The following is a 27,617-nucleotide window of genomic DNA, read 5'->3' on the forward strand; positions in this document are numbered from 1 at the left end:
GTTTGGGTTTTGTCTTGTTTTGTTTGTTTTTTCGAGACAGGGTTTCTCTGTATAGCCCTGGCTGTCCTGGAACTCACTTTGTAGACCAGGCTGGCCTCGGACTCAGAAATCCGCCTGCCTCTGCCTCCCAAGTGCTGGGATTAAAGGTGTGCGCCACCACGCCTGGCTCATTGTTGTTATTTTTAAGGGATCAGTTATAGATATGTTGGGACTGTGAGGCAAATGCGAATTTGTATCATTTATGTGTGTGGACGTGTGTGTGTGTGTGTGTATGTAGGCATGTGCACATGTGCATGTCGTGTGTGTATGCACATACAGGTGTGTGCATGTGTGCACATGTGTGTGTGCATGTGTGTGCACTGTGTGCATGTACATGCATTCGCACTTGTATGTATGTGTACATGCATGTGTATGTGTGCATGTGGCGTATATGTGTATTGTGTGTGCCTTTGGAGCACACATAGGTCCTTCCTCCATTAATTTCCAACTTATAAAGAGGCAGCAGCTTTCACTTGAGCCCCAAGATCTGCACCTCAGCTGTCTGCTGAGAACCTCCTGTCTCTGCCTGGGAGCCTGGAGTCCTAGGCTGCCATGCCCATCTAGTTTGTATGTGGTGCTGGGGCTCTCTCTTCATGCCAGAGTGATAACTGCTTTTCCCATGTGTCTCTGTGTGTGTGTGTGTGCCTGGGTGTGTATATCCCCGACTTCTTGTGCCACAATTCTTTCAAGGTTCCCCAAATTCTTTAAGTTCCAAACCTATTCCTCCCCCATCTCAATAAATGATAGCTATTATTATTTTCTGGGGACCCAGAGAGGGGGCTTTTGAGGGGGGAAAGAGACTTTTCTTGAGGTTCTGATCCTACTATATAGTTACTGAAGAGTTGTAGGTGAGTGTCTAGGAGAAAGAGTCTACTGTCTAAACCCTACACACAGAGACAGACAGACAGACAGACAAACAGACAGACAGAGACATATACACAGAGACACACATATAGACATATATACACAGACACATACACAGGGACATATCTACAAAGACACATACACACACAGACTTACACACACATACAGGGACATATACGCAGACACACACACATACATACACACACAGTGACAGACATACAGACAGATACACAGAGACATATACACAGAAACACACACACACACACACACACATACACTACAGTTATGAACTATAGTGTGTAAAAGAAACTTGGTAGAAGCAAGTGAGGGGTCCATGCTTAGCCTAGCCTGAATCTTCTCTCTTGCATGCTCTGCCCTGTGGCTTGGACAACTGTTCCAGTCTGTGCCTTCTGGTGCTGGGGCCCTGTTTCTAGGGCTTCCTTGGAATAATGATAAGCCACCCTCAGCAGCATGTGGGAATCCTGGAGACACCAGAGATCTTTCAGAGTAATAATAGCTCTCCTCACGAGCCCCATGCCACCCTGTCCTACAGACTGTCATAGACAGGAGGTAAGAAGGCCTCACTGCATCCAGCCCCAGCCTGTTTTTAGCTCCCAGCTCAGGCCTATACCTATAGGCAGTGCAAATAAAGGCCAGGTTCGAATCCCAGCTTTCCCACTTGCTAGCTGTGTGGCCTTTGGTGAATCATTTCCTCTGCTGTTCTCTGTTCTCTTCCTTACACAGCGATAGAGGTGTGGTTGCAAACTGACTAGATAGCTCTCAGCCACTGTCCCTCCCCACGGGACACAAGCTCTAATAACTTAGCCTGGTTGGCTTCCTCCAGAATAACTGGGTTAGACGCAGGCTAAAGATGGCTCACTCCACGGAGTGCCACCCAGACAAGCTGTACCCCTCTACACTTACGTGAGAGGCTTCTCCAGACGGCTCCCAGAGGACCCTACAATTTCTCCAAGAGTACAGAAGGCCTGGCCCAGGAAGTCCTACACATTCAAGGGCAGAAGAGAGAAGAGTTAGTCACCTTGTTCACAGCCACCCCACTGCCCCCACTGAAGTGACCACATGCAACCATGGATACACTCTCCCTTGAGTGAAGCCCAGGGCCCAGCCAGAATATGACATTTAAGAGACAGCCTGAGCTCGCTGGGCAGTCACGGGTGGAACTCACATGTTTAGATAGATCCGGGCTCTTGGAGTCAACATCGTAGCTACAGGGAACACAGAAAGATGGTAAAGGCAGGCAGGGGACATCCCACTTAACCCTGTCTCCAACTCTGAGTCCACCCCTCAAGTAGGCTGTCATTGTGAGTACTGGGAGTCTTGGAGGCTCATCCTGTCCTGACCTCAGTGAAGACAGGGATAAGATAAACCTGAGCCTCTTAGGATTTGGGTATTTCCCAGCCAGTGAGATGGCGCTTTCGGCCAAGCCTGGTGATCTGAGTTCAGTCCTCGAGACTCACATGAAGGAAGGAGAAAACCAATTCTCACAAACTGTCCTCTGCCCTCCATACCCTGCCATGCACACACGCATGTACACACACACACACACACAAACACTCACACACACACACTCACACACACACAAATAAATACCCTTCCCTGTGAGTGTGTTCTATCTTACTAAGAATGAGAAATGACACAAGTGAACCCTGTACCCTGGCTGGGTCACAGGTGGCTAGATTACTACAGGTGGCTGGGTCACCACAGGAGTCTGGATCATAGGTGACTGGGTCATAGGTGGCTGGGTCACAGGAGACTGGGTCACCACAGGTGGCTGGGTCACAGGTGTCTGGGTCAACATAGGAGACTGGGTCACCCTATCCATCAATCCCAGTTGTCTGTCCCTCCAGCTTCATCGGTGCCTGTTTGGCAGCTCTGTCTTCACATCTTCTCCTCACCTGGAGCCTGCCTCTACACTGAGCTGGTCGCTCCTAAGAAAGGGAGGCATGGCTACCTCCACCTGAGTGGGCGGCAGGCAGCTTGGTCCTGCAGCTGGGCTGGCCCCTTGTGGAGCCAGCTGAGCTGCAGCCCGTTCTCCCAGGATCTTACTCACAACCTTCCTTCCAGCAGCTTCCTCTGTTCTAGGCTGCACCTGCTGAGGGCTGGAGATTGCTGCCCACTTCTCCTGACAGTTGGCCTTGCCAGACTGTCACCACACCACACACACGCACACGCACACACACACACGCACACAAATGCTCACATACACATGCATGCACACACACGCACACACACATACATGCTCATGCACGCAGGCACACATGTGCATGCATGCACTTGCACACACATGCGTGACATACCCATACATGCACACAAATACACTTGAACACACACATGCACATGCATATTTTAAAAAATATATTAATGCATGCTGTAACAGGTGCTTAAAAAAATATACCCACGCTCAGCCCTGCCAGAGGTCACACACACACACACACACACACACACACACACATGCGCGCGCGCGCGCATTCACACACACTTTTGCCAGATTCCCTCAAGCTCCAGCCCTTTTCTTCCCCACGCTTTTGACTCTTCTCCAGGACACTGGCCTTTTACAAGCCACCTCATGTCCTCCACAGCCGCTGGAAATGACACAAGCTCCCTGCCCAGTCACCAAGAGGGCAAGCCCTTCTGATGGCCCTGTCCCTCTTTCTGGTGGACACACAGAGATCAGAGCCCTACTTGTCCTGTGACCTTTGCAGGGAGACTAGATGCACATACACATACACCCCACTACACCATAGGGAGAGGCCAGCAGGTACCTTGGATGCTAGGGAGGAAAAGGCTCAGAGGTGGAATCCGTAATTGCCTCAATGGATGCTCCCCAGAGTCAGGCACCTCACCCCCACCCCCATTTAATTAAGGCAAATGCTGGATAAGATCTGGCATGCGCACACACCCCATTTCCCACACCCTAGCAGGGCTGGGGTAGATTTCATCTGTCATGTTTATCTCCCTGGTCTCCCAGAATATCCCTGCTTCTCCACCTGTACCCTGTCACCAGGGCCCCAGTCCCACAACTCCCCTCCTACCCCCATAGCGTGAGCCCCACCTTCCACTCACAGATCAAAACGGAGGTTCTGCTTCTCCTCAAAGAAGTAATCCACAATGAACTTGCGCACGAAGTCCGGGTTGAGCGTGTTATCTATGACCTCGGTGCGTCCAAACTGCAAGAGAATGAGCTGGTGAGGTGTGGGGGCACTTGTGGGCTCCAGCCCTCGCACTGGGCTCTGGCTCCAGGCTTTGGGCGCTGCCTCCTACAGGTGTGGAAACGTCTCTCCTGTCTTCCTCTCTGATCCCTAGATCCCTCCCTCCCTCCCTCCCTCTCCAGGCATGAGCTCCAGGGGTAGATGGTGTCATATCTGAGTGACCCTGTGTGGTCTATCTTGCCTTTAACCTTTGCCTGCCCCCCATCCCCCACCAGGCAGTGGGCTATTATTGCTATGGTGAAAGGTCATGGCCAAAAAACAACTCAGGGAGGAAGTCAGACAGGAACTCAAGCAGGGCAGGAACCTAAAGACAGGAGCTAATGCGGAGACCACGGAGGAGTGCTGCTTACTGGCTTGCTCCTCTTTCTGTGTGTTCTTTAACTAAGCTACTCTGCAAACTGCAGGCAAGAAGTGCGCTCAGTGCCCAGAGTGGGCTACTAACCAGCCTCCGTAGACAAGTGCACACTGCAGCCAGCTCCTACCCAACCTGCATAGACACATGTGTGAGTTCAATGTCTGCAATGCACGATCGGCTCCCACCTGGCCAGCATCGCCACACTGAATCTACCCATACACTTATGTCCGAGTCACTGTGTGTCTTGGGGTGTGACAAATTAAATGGATTTTGCTCGTTTCATGTTTGTGTGAGTATATTCACACAAACATGAAATGAGCAAAATAAATGAGCATATATATATATACATATATATGCTTTAACAGGTGCTTAAAAATGTATACTCACGCTGGGCGGTGGTGGCGCATGCCTTTAATCCCAGCACTTGGGAGGCAGAGGCAGGCAGATTTCTGAGTTCGAAGCCAGCCTGGTCTACAGAGTGAGTTCCAGGACAGCCAGAGCTAATATATATATATAATATATATATCCACGCTCAGCCATGCCACAGGCCAGTTAAAGTCGAATCAATGTGCATAGGGCCCAAACAACTGTACATCCTCCCAGGAGGGTCTCTAGACTCTAGACACTGCTAATAAGCAGATGGGGTTGAAAGCCGCTAATGAATGAGGACTGGGGGAGGGGGGCGGGAGGGGGGCAAGAGGGGGAGGAAGAAAACTAACATTTACCGAGCCTCTCCTGAATGTTCACAGATCAACGGGATCGTTAAGCTATCTCGTTTAATTCTTTAAAAATTCTGAGGGCTGTTACCGGCTCACGAGCACGGAAACAAATCAGCAAGGTTAGGTAACCTGCCCACAGCCACAGAGAGAGAAACTCAGGATATTTTTTGTACCTCACCTGACTGGAGGGAGGGGCCACCTAAGCAAATGAAAATCAGAGAAGGTGGATTATTTTCCAAGCACTGTGGACAGCCCTGCTGTGTGCAAGCAATGGGGTCGGGGTGGGGGTGGGGAACACCACACTCTGGCCTCAATAAAACCCAGCTCCTGTCTCTCCTATAAATTCCATAACAACGTCACAAACATGCAACCCTTTGCAAAGGATTTCCTACAAGCTCTCCGCCCCTTCTAAGTAAACCTCCTGGCTTCAGACAAAAGGAAAATTTCCCCTAATGGCTTCTTTGCAGGAGTCCTGCAGGTAAATACTTATGTCTTAGAGAATTCTCTGGAAAGATCAGACTTCCTGCTGTTCTCCTTCAATTCCTCTAGCCTGAAGCATCCCCCTACCAGGGCTGACAGACAGCCCCACTTCCACGGCCCACTCCCAGTCCACAGTCCACGGACACCCCCCACCCCACCCCCACCCAGCAGGGAGGATGACAGCGGCTGCTTTGAAAATGGCACTTGACGCTTCAACAAGGGGGGGAATTCCCTGGAGACTGCTTTCTGCTGCAGAAGGAGCCGGGGTTCCCCTGGAAACAGGATGGGAGGGGGGCTCCGAAGGTCCCTGGAAAGTGGAGGGGCTTGAAGGATTGCTGGGATTCGGGCGTAATTAACATATGTACATTGCAACTGTGAAATCAACAGCCCAGGGGCCTGCTAAGAAAGCTTTATGGGTTTTCATTAGTTGGACTAATAACAGCAAGGTGTGTGTGTGTGTGTGTGTGTGTGTGTGTGTGTGTGTGTGTGCTGAAACACAGATTTTAAAATTCTAAGAGACCACCGGGTGGGTGCCTGTCAGGCTCAATGCATACTCCGGCTAATGAATGCAAGAATACAATAATTGATGGATAATGGTGTGTGTGTGTGGGGGGGTGGTCAACCTGGACGCTGTATTTCACATAGAACTGCAGAGTTCTCCAGACAGAATGGCCTTGGGGAGAAGAGGTATGAGCAGCAAAGCCTGCCTGCAGTCTAACTGCTGTGTGCATCCCATTGCATCCTAGGGGAGCAGGGAGGAGGCCAGGCCCCTCACCATCCTCCACCTGGAGCCCGGACACTTCCTCAGAATCACCTGTCCATCACACTAGTCCATTCTGAACCACTGCTTGGTCTAAGCTCTGGGCTCGGCTCTCGTTAGCATGTGCACCATGAACCCTAAGCAAGCCCCCATGCAAGCGCAGGGGTCCAAATGCACCTTGGCTGTGCGGAGCCAGGAAATCAGCACGTGAAATAGATGCAGAAAAGCTAGAGAACCTTCCCAGGGTACTCCGAGGGGGGGGAGCGATGTCGGGGAGGGGGCTCACTGACCTCAGGACTGGGATGCCTCCTAGGGGAGAGAATCAAAAGCATAAGCCAAAAGACGCCCCGCCCCGGAAAGAAGAGCAGTTACCCTCTGAAAGGCTTTGTCCCTAGCAACAGACCCAGAGAAGCTTTTCGAGGAAGCCGCTCCCGAGGGCTCCCATGACTAAGCCCCAAGAACACCAATTAAGCGGCATTAACTGCAGATCATCCTGTCCAGTAGACCCTCAAAGGGAGGCAAGCCTTGAAACTTCTTTGGGGACTGAGTTAAGTGGTTCCTAGGGGGCTCTGCTATACAGAAGAATTGGTATTTCTGGGAACAGGTGAGCTCCCATGCTCACGTGTCCTCGTCAGAGCTCCTCAGAGCAGACCCTGATCAGCCAAGGGTCTTACCTCACCTCACATGAGGCCCGGGACAACTGGCCTGTCAGGACAGTGGCTTGGCTACAGGCTGTGGAAGACCCTGGAAAACGCAGGCAGACAGGTGCTAGGAGGGCTCGTCTCTCAGTACCACAAACTCTCCATCTTACACCCCAGTGAGGATTCACTGACCCAGCAGGCCCAGTGTGGGAACAGCTAGCTCCTCATGGTGGCTCGTCCCTAAACAACTCACCTTCAATCCCACCCAGGCCTTCAAAAGAAACCCCTACGAACACCTTCCCACTACACGTCAGAGGTAGATTCCTCCCTGCGAGGATGCCAATGTGGGTTTTTCTCCCACAGACATAATCTCCAGCAGCCCTTGACGCTCACTCTGTTCTGCTTAAGTCCACTGAGTAACATTTGTGTCACCTAAGAAATGGGTAAGGACCCTCGAGGTGGCTAACTGGGAAAGGTGCTTGCTACCAAACCTGGTGACCCACAGGGTAAGAAAGAACTGACACCTTTAAAGCTGTCCTCTGACCTCACAAGCTCATCCATGGAGCCCCTGGTGGCCAGTGCCCAAGCTAGCTGGGTCAGGAGGGCGGGAGCTGATGGACCGTGCCTTTCATCCCAAGCTGCTCTCTATCCAGCTGCCCTGCAATCTTTACAGAGTACTGATGGCTCCTAAGCAGGTGCTTGGAAAGCTTGGCTGCTGAGCCCAGCCCTGGCAGGTCATGAATCACGTTCACCAGGATTAAAATTAGAGGCCAAGATCCACATCTGCCTATAGAACAGGGAAAGGAAGGGCCCTACTGTGTGCCCAATACCTGACCACCTGGAGGCATGGGAGGACATGAGGGTCCATTCCAGGCCTACTGGCGTTTTGAGTCTGGAAAGTTCTCTCATTAGAAGAGTCCAGAATACTGCATGGCCCAGATACAAAGTCCCCTCCAGTCACTGCAAAGCAAACTGGGCTCAGAGGATGGAATTCCCAACAGAAGAGGTCATGGTGCTCTGGGGCTCAGTGTCTCCCATACCATATTTTATTCTGTTTGGGCATCAAGGTGTGGAGGATAGGGGGAGCTGGGGGAAGGTGATTGGAACACCCGACCGAGTGAGAAGACCCAGGCTCAAAAGCTTTCCTGCCACTGGAGCAGGACAGAGAAGGTGCCCTCTCTAGCTGGGATGCAAGACTCTATGTAGCTCATAATGAAAGACTTCCTGCCAAAAACCCTCAGCTCCTAATTAGCCATTGTTCCACATAATCTGTTAAATGGTCCCAGCCCTGGGGGAATAGCCATTTGCCAATGAACTTGGCTGCCAAGCCACCAGCAAACCAATCTTCTCACCCTGCTCTACCCACCCTGGCCTCGTGAGGCTGTGGGATTGGGTGAGGGCAGGAAATCCCAGTCCGAAGGGCAGCTGAGCCCAGGAAAAGTCCCCAGGATCACTGTTGCCCATGCTCACCCCAAACATACAGGCAAGTATGCTATTGGCATACCTCCTGGATAAAGCACGGCTTCTCTCAGGAAGCACCATTGCCAGCTGTGTGTGCATGCTGAGAACCTTCCACCAGTGAGCTCATCTGACCCCACAGCAGGCCGTGAGCCGAGGACCTGCCTGGGTTCTCTCTTCTAGACAGGCAGAAGCCGATTTGGGATCTGACTTTGGGACCACGCTCTGGACAGCGCAGCTAGAGGCTGCCACCGGGAACCTCCAGGCTACCCGAAACACCAACTCTCTTCTGCGGATGAGAACTTGGGTGACTGTTTACCACACCACCCAGAAATAATGACTGTCTCGGGCTGAAGGAGGGACAGGGCCCCTCCCCCGGCCCCCACATACAGGGGGACAGAAAAGCCCACTTTGAAACTCAGTGGCCTGGGCGGGATCACTGCTCAGAAGACCAGTCTACGTTCTAGCTGGGTTGATGGAGTGAGTTGGTAGAACACGTGCTCAGCAAGCCTTGTGTTTCCTCCTCAGCGGTTCTAGGAGGGCAAAGGTCGGAGCAGAGATGCCACCGCTATGGAGCATATGCAGAAAGCAGACATGTCAGTTGTCCTTGTTAAAGGAAGGGGAGGGAAGGGGATAGAGTCTTTTCTCTGCCTGTCAGAGGACACTGCAGATCCTGCCATTTAACCCCTGCCAAAGCAGAAGGAAGCTGGCACCAGGATCCCATTTTACTAATGACAAAAACTAAGGCCCACCCAGGGATGAAGTGGCAGAGACAGGGTATTTAGAGACACCCATGACGGTGCCCTGTCAGGCCAACGTGGGTTGGGTGGTTTGTTTGTCTGATTAATTATTACACTCATGTGTTTGGTGTGTGAAGGGGGGTGTGCACCAAGGTGTGTGTAGAGGTCAGAGGACAACTTAGGAATCATTTATCCCCTTCTCCCATATGGATCCCAGAGACAGAGCTTGGGTGGTCGGGCATAGTGTGGCACTTTTCCTCAATGGCCCCAAAGGTCTAAAAGCATTCTCCTCAGACTGTGCATAGGGGCTCATTGGCAAAATGCCTGAGGTCTGTGAGGAGGAAGGTCTCCAAGGAGAGATCACAGCATTCCTTCCCACTCAGCTGCTTGTCACTCACGTGGGTAGTAACTGCAGGTGACCCAGGCCCGGGAAATGGCCAGGATGCTGACATTGGACTGTAATACGTGATCGCCCCATGCTGAATGGAAGATGGGACTCCAGAGAGAGACACATGATAAAATCACACGGTTGGGTTAAACAAACAAACAAACAAGGGGGCTGGAGAGATGGCTCAGAGGTTAAGAGCACTGACTGCTCTTCCAAAGGTCCTGAGTTCAATTCCCAGCAACCACATGGTGGTCACAACCATCTGTAATGGGATCTGATGCCCTCTTCTGGTGTGTCTGAAGACAGCTATAGTTACTCATAAAAATAAAATAAATAGGTCTACAAAGTGAGTTCCAGGACAGCCAGGGCTATACAGAGAAACCCTGACTCGAAAAACAAAAACAAAAACAACAACAAAAAAAATCTTTAAAATAAATAAATCTTTAAAAAAAAAATCTCGGGCTGGAGAGATGGCTCAGGGGTTAAGAGCACTGACTGCTCTTACAGAGGTCCAGAGTTCAAATCCCAGCAACCACATGGTGGCTCACAACCATCTGCACTGAAATCTGAAGCCCTCTTCTGGTGTGTCTGAAGACAGCTACAGTGTACTTAGATATAATAAATAAATAAATCTTTAAAAAAAAATCTCATCACCAACTCTGAGCTGAGAGAGACACCAGTGTTTCCAAACTCAATATAAAAGAAGCAGAGGGCTGGTGAGATGGCTCAGCGGGTAAGAGCACACTGACTGCTCTTCCAGAGGTCCTGAGTTCAAATCCCAGCAACCACATGGTGGCTCACAAACATTCGTAGTGAGATATGATGCCCTCTTCTGGTGTCTAAAGACAGCTGCAATGTACTTACATATAATAAATAAAATCTTTTTAAAAAATTAAATAAATAAATAAATAAATAAATAAAAGAAGCAGAAAACACCTGCCACAAAGGTCAGCCTTGGCAGTGGGTGGTGCCATCTTGGTGGGGGGTGGGGGACCGGACTGTGTGAGAGAGAACAGAGAAGGCAACTGAGGGCAAAGCACGGCTGCCCTCATTTCTCTCCATCTTAACTGTGGATGGGGCATGACTAGCTGTTTGAAGTTCCTGCCCCCTGCCCCCGAGATGACAGACTGCAAATCTGTGAGCTGAAGCAAACCCTTCCTCCCCTAACTTATCTTTTGTCTTTCTTTTTTTTCTTTTTCATTTTTGGTTTTCAAGACAGGGTTTCTCTGTGTAGCACTGTCTGCCTGAAACTCACTCTGTAGACCAGGCTGTCCTCGAACTCAGAGATGTGTCTGTCTCTGCCTCCCGAGTGCTGGGATTAATGATGTGCACCACTACCGCCCGGATTCTAAGCAGCTTTCTGTTGGGGTGTTTTATCACAGAAACGGAAACAGAACTGGACTCCATCTACAGTGTTTTCGTTCCAGCAGCTTCAACAGACTAAATCGACATCAGTCATATGTGTGTGTGTGTGTGTGTGTGTGTGTGTGTGTGTGTGAACAGGGCCACATGAAGGCATGTGTCTAGCAGCACGGAAGATCAGTCTGAATATTTCCACGAGCCACCATTCCCAGCTGGTGTCCAGATGTTAAATGGTCTGGATTGCTCACTGAGTAGCGCTCTTGCAGAAGCTGAGAGCAGCTGTGGTGGTGGCCTGGATTGCATGCCCTACAGAAGATGGTTTGGGGGGTGATGAGAACACCCAAATCTTTGCCTCCTATCTTTTCCTCTCCATGGGGACCTCAGCTTGGACAATCAGCTGATGGGGGTGGGGGTGGGACTCCCCTCTTTCAAATGCAGGAGTCCTGAAAGCTTCTCTTCTCAAATGATCTGTTCTGAGACTCTGTCCCCTGGCCACCCGAGGACACGCAGGAGGCCCAGGCAGGGCCTGATGCAGATACTGCTCAATTTCCTGGGCTAAAATTACATCTTAGAGTCAATTTTCATAAAATACAGTGACAGATTTAGGTGCTGAGAAGACGGGGCTTTCTCAGAAGGCATAAAAATGACCCAAATGGTTAAAATCAGCTGAAAATAGACAGGCGGGGCCCTATGAGGGCAGCCTCCTCCTTTCCACCATGTATCAAGATGGTCTCCATCCTTGACTCTCCTGGCAGACTTAGCTCACATCCAAGGTTCTGCTAGAGAGAGTGGCTTGCCTCCTCCCGGCCATAAACTCACAGGTACAGTTCCCAAGGTGGCTCTGCCTTCTGGAAAGGGACACCCGCTTCCTAGAGCAGCCAGGTGGATGGGGATTTTCTACTGTGGAGTAGCACTGTGGACATAGTTGAAGGCTCTGGGTATGTGTGCGCCTCTGAGTGTGTGTGTGTGATACACACACACAGGAGCCACCGATTCCCCCAGAAGCAACGACAGAAGTGGTTGTAGGTGCCACGTGGGTGCTGAGAACTGAACCAAAGTCCTGCTCAAGAGTGGCCAACACCATCTCTTTATCCCACCACTCCTTTATTATGTCCCCCAAGGACACAAGGCCTACATGGACCTGCTCGTTCCTCTTCTTGCTCCCACAACTATCTTTGCTACCGTGGGCTGGTGTCATGTCCCTGACTTCCTTGAAACCCAGTGCTTTGAATAAATCCAAATGCAATCCCTCTGACAAAGGCAGGGTAAAGCGCCTTAACACTACAGCCTGAGGCCAACCTAGACATGGAGCCAGAGAGGACTGCAGGGTCTCTGGCTCACATTCTTCTCTTGAAGCACGAGGCTTGCATATTGGGTTCCAATGGTGTTGAAAAACATCAAGTAGTGAGCTCAATAGATGAAGGCGCTTGCCGCCAAGCCTGATCACCAAGTTCAATCCCTGATACCTACAAGGTGAGAGAAGCAATGCCAAGCAGTCCTCTGACTTCCACACGTGTGTCGTGTGTGTACATACCCACACACATATGGGCACATATATGTGTGTACACACCTACACACAGAAATAACCACAATTTTAAAAGAGCTTTTTAAAAATCTGAAGAGGGCCAATCAGATGGCTCGTCGGTAAAGGAGCCTATCAGCAGATCTAAATGGAGTTCTAACCCCAGGACCCACAGGGTAGAAGTTTTCCTCTGACCTCCAAACCCTGCCCCCAACTCAAATAAATGTAATCTTTTTTTGAATTTGGTTTTTGGACAAAGGTCTTTCTATTATGCAACCCTGGACGTCTTGGAATTCACTAGGTAGACCAGGCTAGCCTCAAACTACACACACACACACAGACACACATACACACAGAGACACCAGACACAGACACAGACACACACACACACAGCAAACATCCGGGTCCCCACTCACTCTCCTCAGCCACTTTGCTTCCCTTGGTACATTGCTGGCATCTGCATATGCTGTGCGCTACAAAACAACTAACCAAGAGAGCCAACAGCAAGGCCTGAAGTCATGTCAGTGTTCCACAGCTACTGTCCTGTGTGAACTCAAGGGATTTTTACCGCTGACATCTTGTTTCCCATCACAGGCCATTCATACCCTCATCTTCTCTGTGTGGAATTCAATTCAGGCCTGACCTCCACAAAGACCTGAGGCCCTGAGCCAAGCTCAGGGGTGCCCCAGCCCTGCCCTGCATGTGTGTTTTGGGGCCGGGTGGGAATGGGGGAAGGGAACCAAAGAAGCTTAGACGCTTGGAGGCCCAGGACCTAATGGAGACTATTTTCAATTATAGAATGTAATTAACAGTCCGCCAAAGCAGTGCCCTTCTGAAGAGGTCCTCCCAGACCTGCTCTAATGAATCACTGAGCCACGAGTGTATTCCTGGTACTCAAATCTGGAAGCTCGGCCGAAAGGCCTCAGAAGTAATTAGTCCACTTAAGCAGGCTAAACGCTTCCCTGGCAATCCGGTTTGCGCGCCGATGGATTTCAAGTCTCAGAGAGTGACGAGTCACATGAGCCAGCCTCCGTGGAGGGAGCTCCATCTCTCAGACTCAGTTTACCCACTCTGCCCTTTGCTTCTACTAAGTCTAACAACTGGCCTGCTCTTCCCGGCTTCATGATGGCATTTTCCTGAGGGGCTTCATGTTAGAACCCCAAGAACCTAGGCTTTTCGCTCTTTTAGAGGACACCAAGCAGAGCCCCCACCCCACCCCCACCCTGTACCTCTCTCCCAGGAGTTGATGGGCAGAGGAATGATGTGAAATTGTCCTGTCTGGGAAGACCACGGTTTCAGCCAACCCTTTCCTGTCCTGTTCATTAGCCTACTTTAAACAGCAGAAGCAGCAGACTCAACCTTCAGCCGGCTCAGGCATCCTGGACAGCCACAGCAATAAGCCAAAGAAACTGCATGCTCCCACCATAGAAGAAAATAACCCTTCCCTCCGCCCCTCATTTCAGTCCAGCCTTTTCTAGAGTTGGGGGAGGGGGGGCAGCGTTTGTGTCATACAAGGAGGACAGGGCCTCCCGGGGCCACCTGTCTCCACCATATTCCACTAGCTCATTTTTCTCCGCATCTGAAGACCTGGGAGCTCAGCGAGAGGCAAGGAGGCCGAGGAGGGGGGAAGACAGCAGCCACCACTTCCTACCAGCCTGCATAGGTAGGTCCAAATCCCATTTCTAAGCTGCTCATCCCTTTGGCAACCAGTTCTGAATGAAGAGCCTGCGTGTGCTGGGCGGGCACTGTTCTAGGTACTCAAAAGGGACTGGTAGGCAAAGGGGGGCGCCTTGATCCAAGCAGAGGGAAGCTGGGAAAGGTTTCTGAGCAGGGAATCCCTTCCCTGTAGTCATGCTCACGTTAGACACAAAAGTGGGAGGGAAGTCTGCTGGGGAAAGGTAAACAAAGGGCCCTGCCCCAGGCACCAGGGGGTGGCGATGTGAGTCTGGTTTGGTCCCTTTGTGTCTTGGGAGCATCCCTGAGGATGTCCCCTCATTTTGGGGGGGTCCTTGAGGATAGGACCACGGTGATGACTAATTTTGTCAACTTGATTGGATTAAGAAGAGCCTAGGAGAGCAGAGAAGAACAGCTCTGGGTGCCTGTGAAGTTCATCTCTAGAGGCATAATTAGATGGTTTAATTCACTGTTGGGAGTCAAACTTTGAGTAGACTACAAATTGGAAGAAAAAATATGCAAAGTGGGTCTTGGTTGGAGAAAGAGGTCACTGGAGGGCATGTCCTGGTGGGGGTGGGACTCTATCTTTTTATTTAAAAAATTATTTTAAAGACTAATTTTTAATGATATACATGTGAGTGTCTGCATAGGGGCATGTGCAAGGCCCACGTAGGACAGAAGAGGACATCTGGTCCCCTGGAACTGCAGTTACAGATAGTTGTGGGCTGCCTGGTGTGAGTGCTGAGACTTGAACTCGGGTCTCTGTAAGAGCAGCAAGTGCTCACGACCACCTAGCCATCTCCCCAGCGCCGGGGTAGATATCTTGCCCAGAGGTCCTTTCTCCTTCTCCTGGTTTCTCATCCACCATGAGAAGAACTGCCTCTTCCTCCACAAATCCCTATTCTACCCAAGCGGAGGCCAAATGAGCATGGCTGCTCCAAAACCGAGCAAAAATTAATTCCTCCCCGAAAGTAAGGATGTCCTCAGTGTGCGTGACAGCCATGCCATAGGAACCAATACAGGAAATGTGTACCCGAGAAGTGGGGTCACTGGCATGACTAAACGACCCTACAACGGTTCTTAAGCCTCTGGCTTGTGGAAGGAGCTGGAAATGTCACAAGAGGCATGAGAAGCCTCAGGATGCTGTGAGCAAAGCTTAATTGATTATTCTGATAGGAGCCAGGAACAACAAAGAAGATAGCCAAGGCCAGCCTCCCGGGATTCCAGGCTCCCGGGATTTCAGGTAAGGAGCCATTCAACCGCCGATCCTGGCAAGGACTTTGTGTGTACCTGGTCCATGTTCTGAGACTTTTGGAAAGGCTGGGGTTAAAAGTAATCATTAGAGGTAGTAGACTCATGGATGTGATGGAGGAAATATCAAGACAGCAGCAATACATCCAGGCAATGCATGGACAGTGCTGGCTGCTTTTAGCCAAACTTACAGTGAGAGCCAGAAGCAAGAAGCAGGCAGGAAGATCGGAACACCACAGTACAGCCAGAAGGGAAACATGTCTGAAGTCATGGACCAGGAGTTCACAGAACTAAAGAGATTCCAATAGGATCACTACAAAGAAGCCACACACTCAGCACAGGGACAAGACGGAGATGCCCTGAGAGAGCATGCTGGTAGTTAACCAGACTCCATCCATGGCAGGTGAACATTTATAACCAGATAAACGCATCTGAAAGACTCACCCCAGGGCTGGCAAGATGGCTCAGCGGGTAAGAGCAATGACTGTTCTTTCAAAGGTTCTGAGTTCAAATCCCAGCAACCACATGGTGGCTCACAACCACCTATAATGAGATCTGATGCCCTTTACTGGTGCATCTGAAGTCAGCTACAGTGTACTTATGTATAATAATAAATGAATCTTTGGGCCAGAGCAAGCAGGCACTAAGTGAGCGGGGCTGACCAGAGCAGAGGTCCTAAAAATTCAATTCCCAACAACCACATGAAGGCTCACAACTATCTGTACAGCTCTACAGTGTACTCGCATACATAAAATAAATAAATAAATCTTTGGAAGGAAGGAAGGAAGAAAGGAAGGAAGGAAGGAAGGAAGGAAGGAAGGAAGGAAGGAAGGAAGGAAGGAAGGAGAAAAACTCTCTCTTCCAAAAGGTCCTCTGAGAAATGGAATGTGGCCGCCTAAGGGGGTTTTCTCTAGTTATTCACTGAGAGCCCACTACAATGATGTCCCAAAGGGCCTAGCCGATGCTCACACTGGCAGATGACCCTGGTGTGGGCCACATGATGCTGATGGCATTGGCATTCAGAATGCAAAGGTCACAGGTCATGGAGGCTCACACCCAGGTTTCAGAGGGCAGTGTATGGCCAGGTCTGAGCTCCCTTGAGCTGCCCCAGAGAGGATGATTTATGAAGCTGTAAGAATGGAGCTTGGCTAACCCCCGGAGGCTGGAGTTGACAATGGGACATCTGCTGAGGAAAGCTGAGGCAGTAAAGCAAATGTGGCCTAAGAGAGAGGCCACATGGGCTGCAAACAGCAAGGCCATGAGTGGCGCTCCTGTTAGGGTGGACACAGAAACACCACAGTGTGTCCACAGGCACGGAGCTACAGGGTCTGGTGTTGGCTCTGCTGGGTGGCTCTGGTGGCCCTGCCTTAGCCTGATCCCGGCTCGTTGTGCTCCCGTTCCTCCATGCTGGAGTGGGAAGGTGTACTCTGGAGCACCGTATCTCGGAAATGTGTAACTTGTGTTTTGTGTTTGCTTCCCACATGAGTTTACAGCCAAGAGTTGTCTTGAGTCTCCTGTTGGGACTGTGAGGAACGGTGGGGACAAGAAAGATGAACTGAACGCATTTTGTATTATGAGATGGATGTGAGCCTTTTGTTGGAGTCAGCAGATTTTCAGTAATTAATGCTGTCAGTTTGACTGAGTTGAGAAACACATAGACAATCCGCAAAGCAGTCCTCTTCCTCCCCCCCTTCCTCTCCCTCTTCCTCCTCTTTTTCTTCCTCCTCTTCCTTCTCTTCCTATTGACACAGGGTCTCTCTTTGTAACCCTGGCTGTCTTGAAACTTACAAAGTAAACCAGGCTGGCCTTGAACTCACAAATCTCCTCCTGTCTCTGCCTCTTGAGTGCTGGGATTAATGACTTCTGCCACCACGAATGGCTTAAGCATGTTTCTATGTGTATGGAAGGAGTTTACAGAGATTAGTAGTTAGATCATAAGGGCTCTGATCTAATGAATGGATTTTTTTTTCTTCTTTTTAATGAGCGGTGTGATCCCCTGAACACAGATTGTCTGTGGAAGGTTTGGGCGCTGGGGTAGAGGAAGCAGGTCAGTAGGCCCATGCCCCTGGGTACTACTCCTTCAAGGGCATTTCCTTTACCTTGGCTTCCTGTCTTCCATGGGGTGAATAGCTTCCTCTTCCATGTGATTCCCCCACCAAGTGCACGGGGCCAAGAAACCATCGCTAGACCCACCCCCATAATCTGAGCCAAAATTACTCTCCCTTCCTTTAAGCTTGTCTCATTTACACAAAACAACTAAGAGTCACATCTCCCCTCTAAGCAGAGCAGGCACAGCCTGCTCCGTCTTCACTCTTTACACTCTCTGCTTGCCCTGCCAGCCTTTGGTACTACAGAGGGACCAACATCATGCTGGCACATCCTGGGTGGGAAAGGGGCAGGGCTTACCTCTCGCCATTGCTTGTTCTCCATCCCTTGAGTGTACATGACACACACTGGGGAAGAGAAGAGAAAACATGGGTTAATACCTCAGGCCAAGAGGAAGGGAGAGGGTCAAGAGCCTTAGCCTGGATTGCTCTGCTGGGTTTAAAGGAAGGGTGGGCATCTGCTGAGGCGGCTGGGGCTCTGGAGAATGAAGAAGCACCTGGTTTGGGTTTGCTGTTCCTGTCGTACTGAGATCAGCTCCACATCCTTGCACAACCATCCGGCCACTGAGTTACATCTCTAGCTCCCCAGTGGGTCTCCCTCTCCATGACAACACCCGGTGATCAGCTTGGCAAAGGGGCCTGGGACCTTCTCATGTCTTTCAGGAGGGAACTCAAGGGCTGTTAATTGCTACACCATAGAAAGGGCCCCTGATGTGAGGCGGGTGGACACATGGGCATGACACAGGCCTGGGTGGCAGGTGTGGTGAGGACACATGGGCATGACTGAGGCCTGTCATGTGGTGGGTGTGGTGAGATTGGCATCAGAAACACTGTCCTTCCAGAGTCTGAACAGTCCATGAGGCCTGTTGCTATCACCAGATCCTCTTAACTGATGGGGACACTGAGGCTCTGTGAAGGCCAAAGACCTACCCAAGGTCATGCTCATGGCCAGGACTGCTCAGTACTAGAGCCCAGCTCTCCCAAACCCATGCTCATTCCCCCAGACCAGAGCCACATGGGGCTCACAGGGCAGAGGCCTTCTTGTGCCAGACACCGCAGCACCTTCCAAGATGCTCTGAGAGGCTGACTCCCAGGATGGTGGCAAAGTGGGGCCAACTCCCCGGTTCTTCTCTGGACACCCTCAGTGTAGTGCTTGAAAGCCTTGCCTACCTGACCCCACACCTGCACAGCTCTAACACTTAGCCAGAGCAGCTGCTGGCCCCTGTCTCTAGTCACCGGGCTGCTGTGTCACTGGGGTGGTCATAAGGGAAGGACTTACATGGGTCAGACTTGGAAAACATGTCTTTGTCCAAGAGGTTCCTGAAAGAAGGGAGAGAGGAGAAATTAGCAGGGGTGAAGGGGACAGAGTATCGGGACCTAAGGTCGGTGTCGATCTTGGAGATGGCCCCTGGTCTGGCCTCAGATGGAATGGAAAGGGAAGAAACCCCTTAGCACACTTGATCAACTTCGTTAAATGCCAGAGACCACAAGGATTCCATGTTTGTCACGCCATAACTCAGATCAAGGAGTAGGAGACTGGAGACCAAGGGAGACAGGAGTTCAAGACCATTCTGGGGCTCTATTGTGAATTAGAACCACCCAGGGGCTACATGCAACCCTGTCTTTAAGGTGTGTGTGGGGAGGGGGGTTGGAGAGATGGCTCAGCGGTTAAGAGCACCTATTCTTCCAGAGGTCCTGTGTTCAATTCCTAGCAACCACATGGTGGCTCACAACCATCTGTAACGGGATCTGATGTCCTCTTCTGGTGTGTCTGAAGAGAGTGACAGTGCAATCACATACAATGAATGAATGAATGAATGAGCTGGGAGTCTCTGAAGCCACTCCAGTCCCCAGTATACTAAGACCTGAAGTGCTCCCTGACCCAAACCACAGCCATGGCTTTTCCAGATTAGCACCATGGTACACTGGACCCTGGAGCGTCTTATTAGCCAAACCTTAGTGAGTCTGCTTCAGACATCAGCCTTTCTTAGTTAGGCCTCTCCTCCTTTCATGTGCCTATCACTTAAAAATAAGAAAGGAGTGAAAGAATGAATGAATGATAACTATAACCCATGAGAAAGGGTCTGTTTAACCTCTGGTCTCCCAGAATACGTATCACGGTCCACTGATTCCCTCGTCCAGTGCATACAGAGAAATTAATGATTGATTCCTCACTGAGGAATGAATGAATGACCCCCTCAAAGGGAACGCTGATTCATTAGGACAAAAATCCTTCTAAGGTCAAGACCAGATCTGAGGTTGGGTGTGGTGACCCTCATCTATAACCCAAGTACTTGGGAGGCTGTGGTAGGAGGATCCAGAGTTCAAGGCTGGCCTAGAGCATAAGGTGAATCCTGTTTCCGAAAACTCAAACACAGCCAGACATGGTGTAGCAAGCCTGGAATACCAGCACTCAGGAGGCTGAGAGAGGCAGACCATGAGTTCAAGGTCATCCTCAGCTATATAATGACTTTGAGGCCAGCCTGGGCTACACGAGACTTAGCTCGCTCATGGATCTGAGTCTTAGGCTGCGGGAGAAGGAGCTGGTTAGTGAGGGATGGGGACAAAGGTCCCTGAGTGACCCTGGAAGCCTCCTGCCTGGCCTGCAGCAACAGCTCCTGCTCGCCTCACTGCTGCAGGAGGTGAAGTCTGGCAATGTCTTAGACAATTTCAGAAGCCCTGGGGGTGTGTGGACATGGCTGAAAGGTAGAAGCTGAGGCTTGGGGAACCATGCTCTATAGAGTATCATCCCTCCACAGAAGTCTTTGGGAAGCTACACAGCCCAGTGGAGACTGTCTGAAGTGGGGCACAGGTCCATCCTTTCTGTCCTAGAGACTGTCAACACCACCTGTCCTGGAGCTCTAGGACTCCATGCCACTACCTGGGTCCCAGTCAGTAGCAGACAGAAAGTCCTGCTCCCGGGGACAGCACAGCCAATGACAGCAATCGCTAGGGAGTGTGTGCCCAGCCTCCAGCCTCCCCAGTGACAGCCTCCTACAGACTGAGGGGACAGAGCTGAACAGATTCCTCCAAGGTCTGGGTCTCCTCCAAGTTTGGGTGTGGGACTCAAGTTTCATCCTTTCTAGGCTAGTGAGAATAAGGAACCCCCTAGATTTCAGCTGGGGTGGGGTGGAGGGAGACAGAGGAGGAAGGGTCAATAAATGCAGTTGTCTATGTTGTAGCCAGGCCATGGGCACACAGCTAGACTAAGCATCAGAGTCTGGATTGGAGATATAGCTCAGTAGTGAGATGCTTTCCCAGCATGCACAAGGGCCTGTGTTCAACCAACAATACCGCACTAAACAACAAAGTGTATGGGGGGCTGGAGAGATGGCTCAGAGGTTAAGAGCATTGACTGCTCTTCCAGAGATCCTGAGTTCAATTCCCAGCAACCACATGGTGGCTCACAACCCATCTGTAATAGGACCTGACGCCCTCTTCTGGTGTGTCTGAAGTCAGTGACCGTGTACTCACAAATAAACCTTGAGCAAACAAACAAAAAGACCCAGCAAACCAGAACAGGATAACAAGGCGACACTCAAAGCCTTCATACTCCCCCTTACACAGACAAACAAACTGCACCACATCCCAGCACTGCCTGGGTGACTCAATACCTCATGCCTCAATTTCCCCATTTATAAAATAGGACTCACTACAGCCCAGGGCTGCTTAGGTCAAAAAATGTGCATTGTCTGGCATTTATAGGTCAGTCCTCCCTGGCCTGTGCTGGCCAGAGCAGACACTCATCTAAGGAACCTCAGGCTCACAGGTGACAAAGGGAGCCACAGGCCACCTCCACCCTTCCTGGTCCAAGAAGCCAGGCTTTACCTTGTCCTGAAGGAGGACTGAATACCTCATTGTCCGAGATGAGGTCCCGGCTTCTGTCTTCCTCCTGTGCCTTTGGCTGTGAGAGTCTTGCCTGGGTCTCCATCCTGATGCCCTCTCTGACGCCCACCCATGGTCTCACTTTGCCCTTGCTCCCTGCAACCTAACCCCTTACTTGATAGAAATGGGGATCCCGAGAAGCCTGCATCACTGTTTAGCAAAGGGCTGCTCACTCCCTGGGGCTCATGTCAGTTTCCACGGATAAAAAGGCAGGTTCTCAGGGTCCTCCCCTGAGCCGGGCATGGTAAGTCTGAAGTGTGTCTGAGATAGCTTTAACCAGAAGCTGTCCCACCCACCAAGCTTTAACCAGATGCTGTCCCACCCACCAGCCCTCTCCTGGGTTTCTGACCTACTGATTCAAATAAATATCTTGGGTCAAAACACTTAGTCTCGGTCTCCCACTGGACACCAAAGACCCCAAGACATGTTTGTTCAGCCCCCCAAGAATTCCCTGTAGTTATCAGGTCCCCAGTCACCCTCACCTGCCCCTCCGAACACTTCTGGCTTAGAGAGAGAGAGTAGCCTGCCCAGAGACACACAGCCAGAGGAGCCTGTGAGACCAGGCCTTCAGCCCCAAGCAGGGCCCCAGCCACCAGGGCACTAAGCAGACCAGATTAAACTGGACCTTACATGCTTTTCCTCTGCTTTCTACTTTGGGAGAACTCAAAGAGAAATAAAATAAAAAAATTCCCCAACAGTCAAAATGTATTTTCCCCCCAAAAAAGAGCACGAAGCCTTGAGCTGTCAGCTCAGCAGCCTGCAGCTTCGCCTCCTTTGTTCCTTAAACCGAGGCTGGGAAGGCAGAGCCAAGGCCCTTCGCTTCCTGCAGCCCCCAAGGGCTCATTTCCAACTCCCCAACTCTAGGGAGGCTGGGAGGAACATTAGCAGGCTGTGGGGCCTGGGCGCCTCTGAGGTCCCCGTGGAAGGTGATGGGGGTTCCCTTGCAGGGTCTGAGGGTGTCACTTTCTAGCAGAGAGGCCAGAGAGAAGTGAGTGAGGGGCTGGGACAGAGCCCCTGGCTGAGGGGATATGCCTCCCTGGTTCTCTCTCCCAGACATGCTGAGCTTGTACTCGGCTGTATTGAGAAAGTACGTTAAGACCCTGGACTTCCACTATTCCAGGCTGGGGGGTCCTCAGTGAGGATCATGGACCCCCGAGACCAAGCGATCGGTGATGGTGCATGTGTGTTGGATGCAGGTTTGCCTTGTCCAATTCTCAAAGAAAACCACCAGGCTGCAAATGTTAGGAAAGGGCTAAGCCTGACAGCCCAGGCCTGCTAGCTATGATTCTGAGATAGGAGAATCACAAGTTCAAGGCCTGCTTGGCCACATGGGGAGTTCAGTGGGAATCTGGCAACTTAGTTGTCTCAGAAGAACACAAGTCAGAAGGGTTAAAGCTCAGGGGCTGGAGAGATGGCTCAGCGGTTAAGAGCACTGACTACTCTTCCAGAGGTCCTGAGTTCAATTCCCAGCAACCACATGGTGGCTCACAACCTTCTGTAATGGGATCCGATGCCCTCTTCTGGTGTGTCTGAAGACAGCGACAGTGTATTCATATACATAAATTTTATGTATATGAATTTATGGGGGGAGTGGTAGAGCACTTACTTAGCATGTGCAAGGCCCCAGGTTCAATCCCCAGCACAGGAAAGAAGGGAGGGAGAGAGGGAGGGAGGCAGGTTGATTTCTCTGAACTGGGAATAGTAGTATACACCAGCCAGGCCAGCCAGTATGAGACTAGCCTCTCGTGATAGGAACAGATGAACTGACATCAGGTAGCAATGACAGGATACACAGAGAGCCCCAAGTCCTAAGAGAACACAGATATCACTTTGTTTTTCTTTTTTTGTTTTTTGTTTTTGTTTTTGTTTTTTGGGGTTTTGTTTGTTTGTTTGTTTGTTTGTTTTTTTCAAGACAGTGGTTTCTCTGTATATCCCTGGCTGTCCTGGAACTCACTTTGTAGACCAGGCTGGCCTCGAACTCAGAAATCCGCCTGCCTCTGCCTCCCAAGTGCTGGGATTAAAGGCGTGGGATACCACGCCTGGCCTCTTTGTTTTTCTAAATCAACTTCATGCCAAATATCTGGTTGATGCAGTGGATGAGGGGTAGCTGCTCACACGATTGGCCAGGTCGTTGGTCAGCTACCTAACCCTGAAACATTCAACTGACCCTGCATCTCAATGCTCGCAGTTGCTGGCTCACATTCCTAAAGGGGGAGGACCTGACCTCTAAAGTTCCAGTCACTGAGGTGCCCAGGAACGCCTGTGTCACAAAACCTGGGATCTCCCCTGTCTCTGTGGGCCACCTGTGCCCCCTCCCACTCCACTAGCACACCAGAGAGGAATGGAAAGATAGCCATCTCCTGCACTCCTCACGAGAAGAACTCATCACAGAAGACAGGCCAGGAGGAAGGACCTGGGCACGTGGGCCCACCACCGCCTCCATGCTATCTCCTGCCAAACAATCTTGCCAGGCCTAACAAGCGGCTCTCACAGGCCATCCAGCAAGCCTTCTGGGGCTGGCAACGTTTTTATTGCTGTGAGATATTGGCCTAATTATCCCTGCTGGGTCGCAGGGTCAGGGGAGAGAGCTGTGGCCACAGAAGCATCCAGGTCGGGACACTGCGTGGCCACGCTGCAATCTGTCACTCTGGAGAGTCTCTCCTTGCCTCAGCTTCTTGTCGGTACATGGGGGTCACTTGCATCTCAGAGCAGGCATGAGCCACTAGCCACCAGCTCAAACTGGAGAGACGGGAAGTGGCTTCGTTGCTCTCGGCCCCTGTTCTGTTCCACTCACAGAGCTCTTCAGACTCTCCTTTGAGCCACTCCCCAGCCTGTCCACTTGCCCCATGTTACCCTCACCATCCTCCGCTTGGCCTGTCCAGCAACACATCTACCTCCTGATGTGCCGTACGCCCCACCAGCTCAGCATCTCAGTAACCAGAGGCTTGTTTGTGAGGTTAATCATAACTCCCGCCTAACAGCATCCATCCGCCATGATGTGAGAACAGTCACCAAAACTCCTGCCTGTGTCCTCCAAGGCTATGATGTATAGTTCCCCTCTCTCTGATCTCAGCTGAGACTCCGGCTGCTCATCCTATTTCTGCCACACTGGCTCCCTGTGTGTCTACCAGCCCCAGGGCCTTTGCGCCTGCCTTCCTGCTCTGTAAATCCCTCAGCTTCCTCTTCAGGTCACCTGCCTCCCCGCCCGAATCAAATGAACTCATTTGCTGATACGTAAATTAACGTGAGATAGAACTGGTGGTTCATGCTTCTAATCCCAACGCTCGGGAGGCAGAGGCAAGCAGATCTCTGTGAGTTTGAGACCAGCCTGGTCTATGCAGTGAGTACCAGGACAGCCGGGGCTACATAGTAAGACCCTCCAGTCTCAAAGAACAAAACAAAACAAATGTGCATAGCTGCGTGTGGTGGTGCACGCATTAAGCAAGCCCACCAATGCCGAAGCTGAGAGAAGAGAGAGACGGCCTTGAACTCACAAGGGCAGCTGAGGTACACACTGAAACTGTCTCACAAAACCAAAGGGGCGTGATGCGCAACGGCAGAACACTTGCTAGGGAAATGGTCAGGCCCTAGTTCCATCCCAGGCATTGAGCAGGTTTACTGTTCCATACACACAGCCAACAGCAGGAATGAAAGCTGGGAGACCAGGGAACGAAGGTACCAGAAGGCTGGCTTCCATTATAGAAGCCTGTGTTTGTCTCTCAGAATCAGCAGCCTTTCGGGCAAGCAAGAGGCTTGCTTTCCTTTCCCTTTGCCTGAGGGAGGACCACCAGCCTCCAGGTCCCACCAGGATCTCTATAAAGCCTGGCCCTCCACCTGGAGAAGCTCCAAAGGCCTGAACATCTGAAGACACAGGCTGTGGATCCGCATCTCCAAAAACCTGCCGGTACTAACCTCAGGCACCGGCCTTCACCTCTCTGGGCCTTGATTTCCTAGGCAGACAAAAAAGAAACGCTGCAATTTACTGCAGAGGATTGTAGGGAACTAAAAAGCCACCGTAGGGGGTGGGATGGGGGAAGCTGGAGAGATGGCTCGGCATGAAGATGGGAGCTGGGGTCCCCAGAAATCCATAGAAATGGTGGGTGGGAATGACAGCTTCCCTGTAATCCCATTCCCAGAAGGCAGAGACAGAGGACCCCTCCCACCACCCCCACCCCCGTGCAATCTGGTTAGAGAGATCTCTCGGCCCATCACAGCCCTTGGAGGAGCCAGACTCCCCCTAAGCTTGAGGAGGTCAGCTGCCTTCCTGTCAAAGGCAGCTTTCTGGGACCAGCAGCAGTCCCAGGGAGTCGGCTGGGGGTGGGGGTGGGGGGCGTCACTCTGGTCCTCACCAGCAAGACACATCCTTGCTTGACTCTGCAGCTGCCTCCAGTTAAGTTAGCAAGCCTGGTTGGGTGGTCAGGGCCCACGACTTGGGTGAAGAAGTCCTAGCCCCAGACACAGAGTTGGGAGGGGACCAAGTCAGATGTTCAGGAAACACTGTGGCAGCTGAAAACGAGCGCTCTGACCTTCTAAGACAGTGTGATCAGAGGTAATGGCTTAGATGGCACATCTAACACACACACACAGACACACAGACACACACACACACACACACACACACATATGCGTAAGTCTAACAAGGATGCCAACTGCTCAGCTGGAGTAATCGTCCAACCTATACCATGGTGACCTTCCCTGGCTCTGTTGACTATCTGGGTGTGGTCAATTGTTAAACAGCTCTGGTTTTCCTAATGCTAATTTACAGTTACCACCAGGCTCACCCCCTCTCCACTGCAATCTCCCCTGCCCTCTCAGAAGCAGGAGAGTGAACTCACACCTATCTACAAGGCCAGGACACAGCTCCAGAGCTGGGCTGTCTTTCTCCACGGGGTACCAGAAGTGTGTTAGCTTAAACAGACAGCAGTAACCAATCTATGGGGCAGAAGCCCAGCTACCCACTAGCTCCTGCCAACTGGTGGGGAAGGAAAGCTGTAGGAGATCCTGAGGAGCTACACAGCCTGCCCTGGTCTCAGGAGCCCTTGTATGCCCGTCCAACAGTCCAACATGACCCTCCCTGCCCAAGCACGAAGTATTTCTGTAATATGAAAAACATAAGCTATTCTTTCCACCCACAGAGCTGGTGCAGCTGTAAGCATAAGACAGAGATGCTGGCCTGTCAGGGCGTCTGGAGGAAGAATGGGGCAGCAGCCAGGTGAGTTCTGAATGGCTTTGCAGAATGGTTAACACTCCTAGTCACGAAAGGTCTGGGACAGACCGTCGGGAAGGAAGAGCTCAAGGCTCTGAGGTGTTTAAAGTCACACTTTCTAGCACTTCTGCTGGATTCTAGCGCCTGGAACCATCTTTCCTCCAGGAATTACTACATCAAGCCATCTCCAGGGCTCTCCACATCCCTGGCATTCAAGCACAGACACAGACCTTGTTACTGTGTGATGTCAACTGCTCAGCCGGCATAATCGTCCAACCTGTACCATGGTGAAGCCATGCTAAGCAGCGGTGACACCAGCCACTGTTCTCAGATTGGTCCATCGCATCTCTGTGATTGACGGGAGGGATCACTATGCTCCTTTTACAGAGGGGGAAACTGAGGCCAGACCAGAGAAGCAGCTCTCCAGGAGTCCCAAGAACAGAGCTGGGATGTGCTTCAGTGGCAGTGTGCTTTCGTGATATGGGTTTGATCCCCAATAGCCTCAAGTGACTGTCCATTCCAGTGCGTGTGCGCACATATGTGCATGCAAACACACACACACTCACACACAGAGAGACAGGTGGGGGGAGATCACAAGAAAACTGGGATTTGAACCCAGGAAGATAAAGACAAACTTTTTTATTTTTTAAAAATAGTCTCACTACATAGATCAGACTAGCCTGGAACTGACAGAGCTATACCACCTGCCTCTGTCTCTGCTTACTGGATGCTGGGACAAGATTCCACTCTTTTTTGCTATTGTTGTTGGGGATCTGAGGCAAGGTGTCTCTATGTCGCCCTGGCTGTCCTGGAACTGGCTATGTCGGACAGGCTGGTCTTAAATTCGCAGAGATCCTACTGCCTCTGCCTCTCAAGTGCTGAGATCAAAGGCATGAATCGCCATGCCTAGCTAAGCTCACATTCTTTTTTTTTTTTTT

The 27,617-nt window shown here is 51.1% G+C and overlaps 1 protein-coding gene across 2 annotated transcripts in view; it reads right to left on the reverse strand.

Moving 5' to 3' along the window:
- Cpne5 (copine 5) overlaps positions 1–27,617 on the reverse strand; it is an 81,745-nt gene that overhangs the window by 50,984 nt on the left and 3,144 nt on the right. For both annotated transcript variants that reach the window (XM_021149048.1, XM_029470852.1), the window contains exons 2-6: positions 18,868–18,908; positions 17,890–17,936; positions 3,988–4,091; positions 2,090–2,129; positions 1,828–1,904 (exon numbers count right to left, since the gene is read on the reverse strand). In XM_021149048.1, coding sequence (XP_021004707.1) covers positions 1,828–1,904; positions 2,090–2,129; positions 3,988–4,091; positions 17,890–17,936; positions 18,868–18,908 — 309 coding nt within the window. The remainder of the gene's footprint in view (positions 1–1,827; positions 1,905–2,089; positions 2,130–3,987; positions 4,092–17,889; positions 17,937–18,867; positions 18,909–27,617) is intronic.

The sequence above is a fragment of the Mus caroli genome, chromosome 17 (genome assembly GCF_900094665.2).
Source record: "Mus caroli chromosome 17, CAROLI_EIJ_v1.1, whole genome shotgun sequence".
Lineage (NCBI taxonomy): Eukaryota > Metazoa > Chordata > Mammalia > Rodentia > Muridae > Mus > Mus caroli.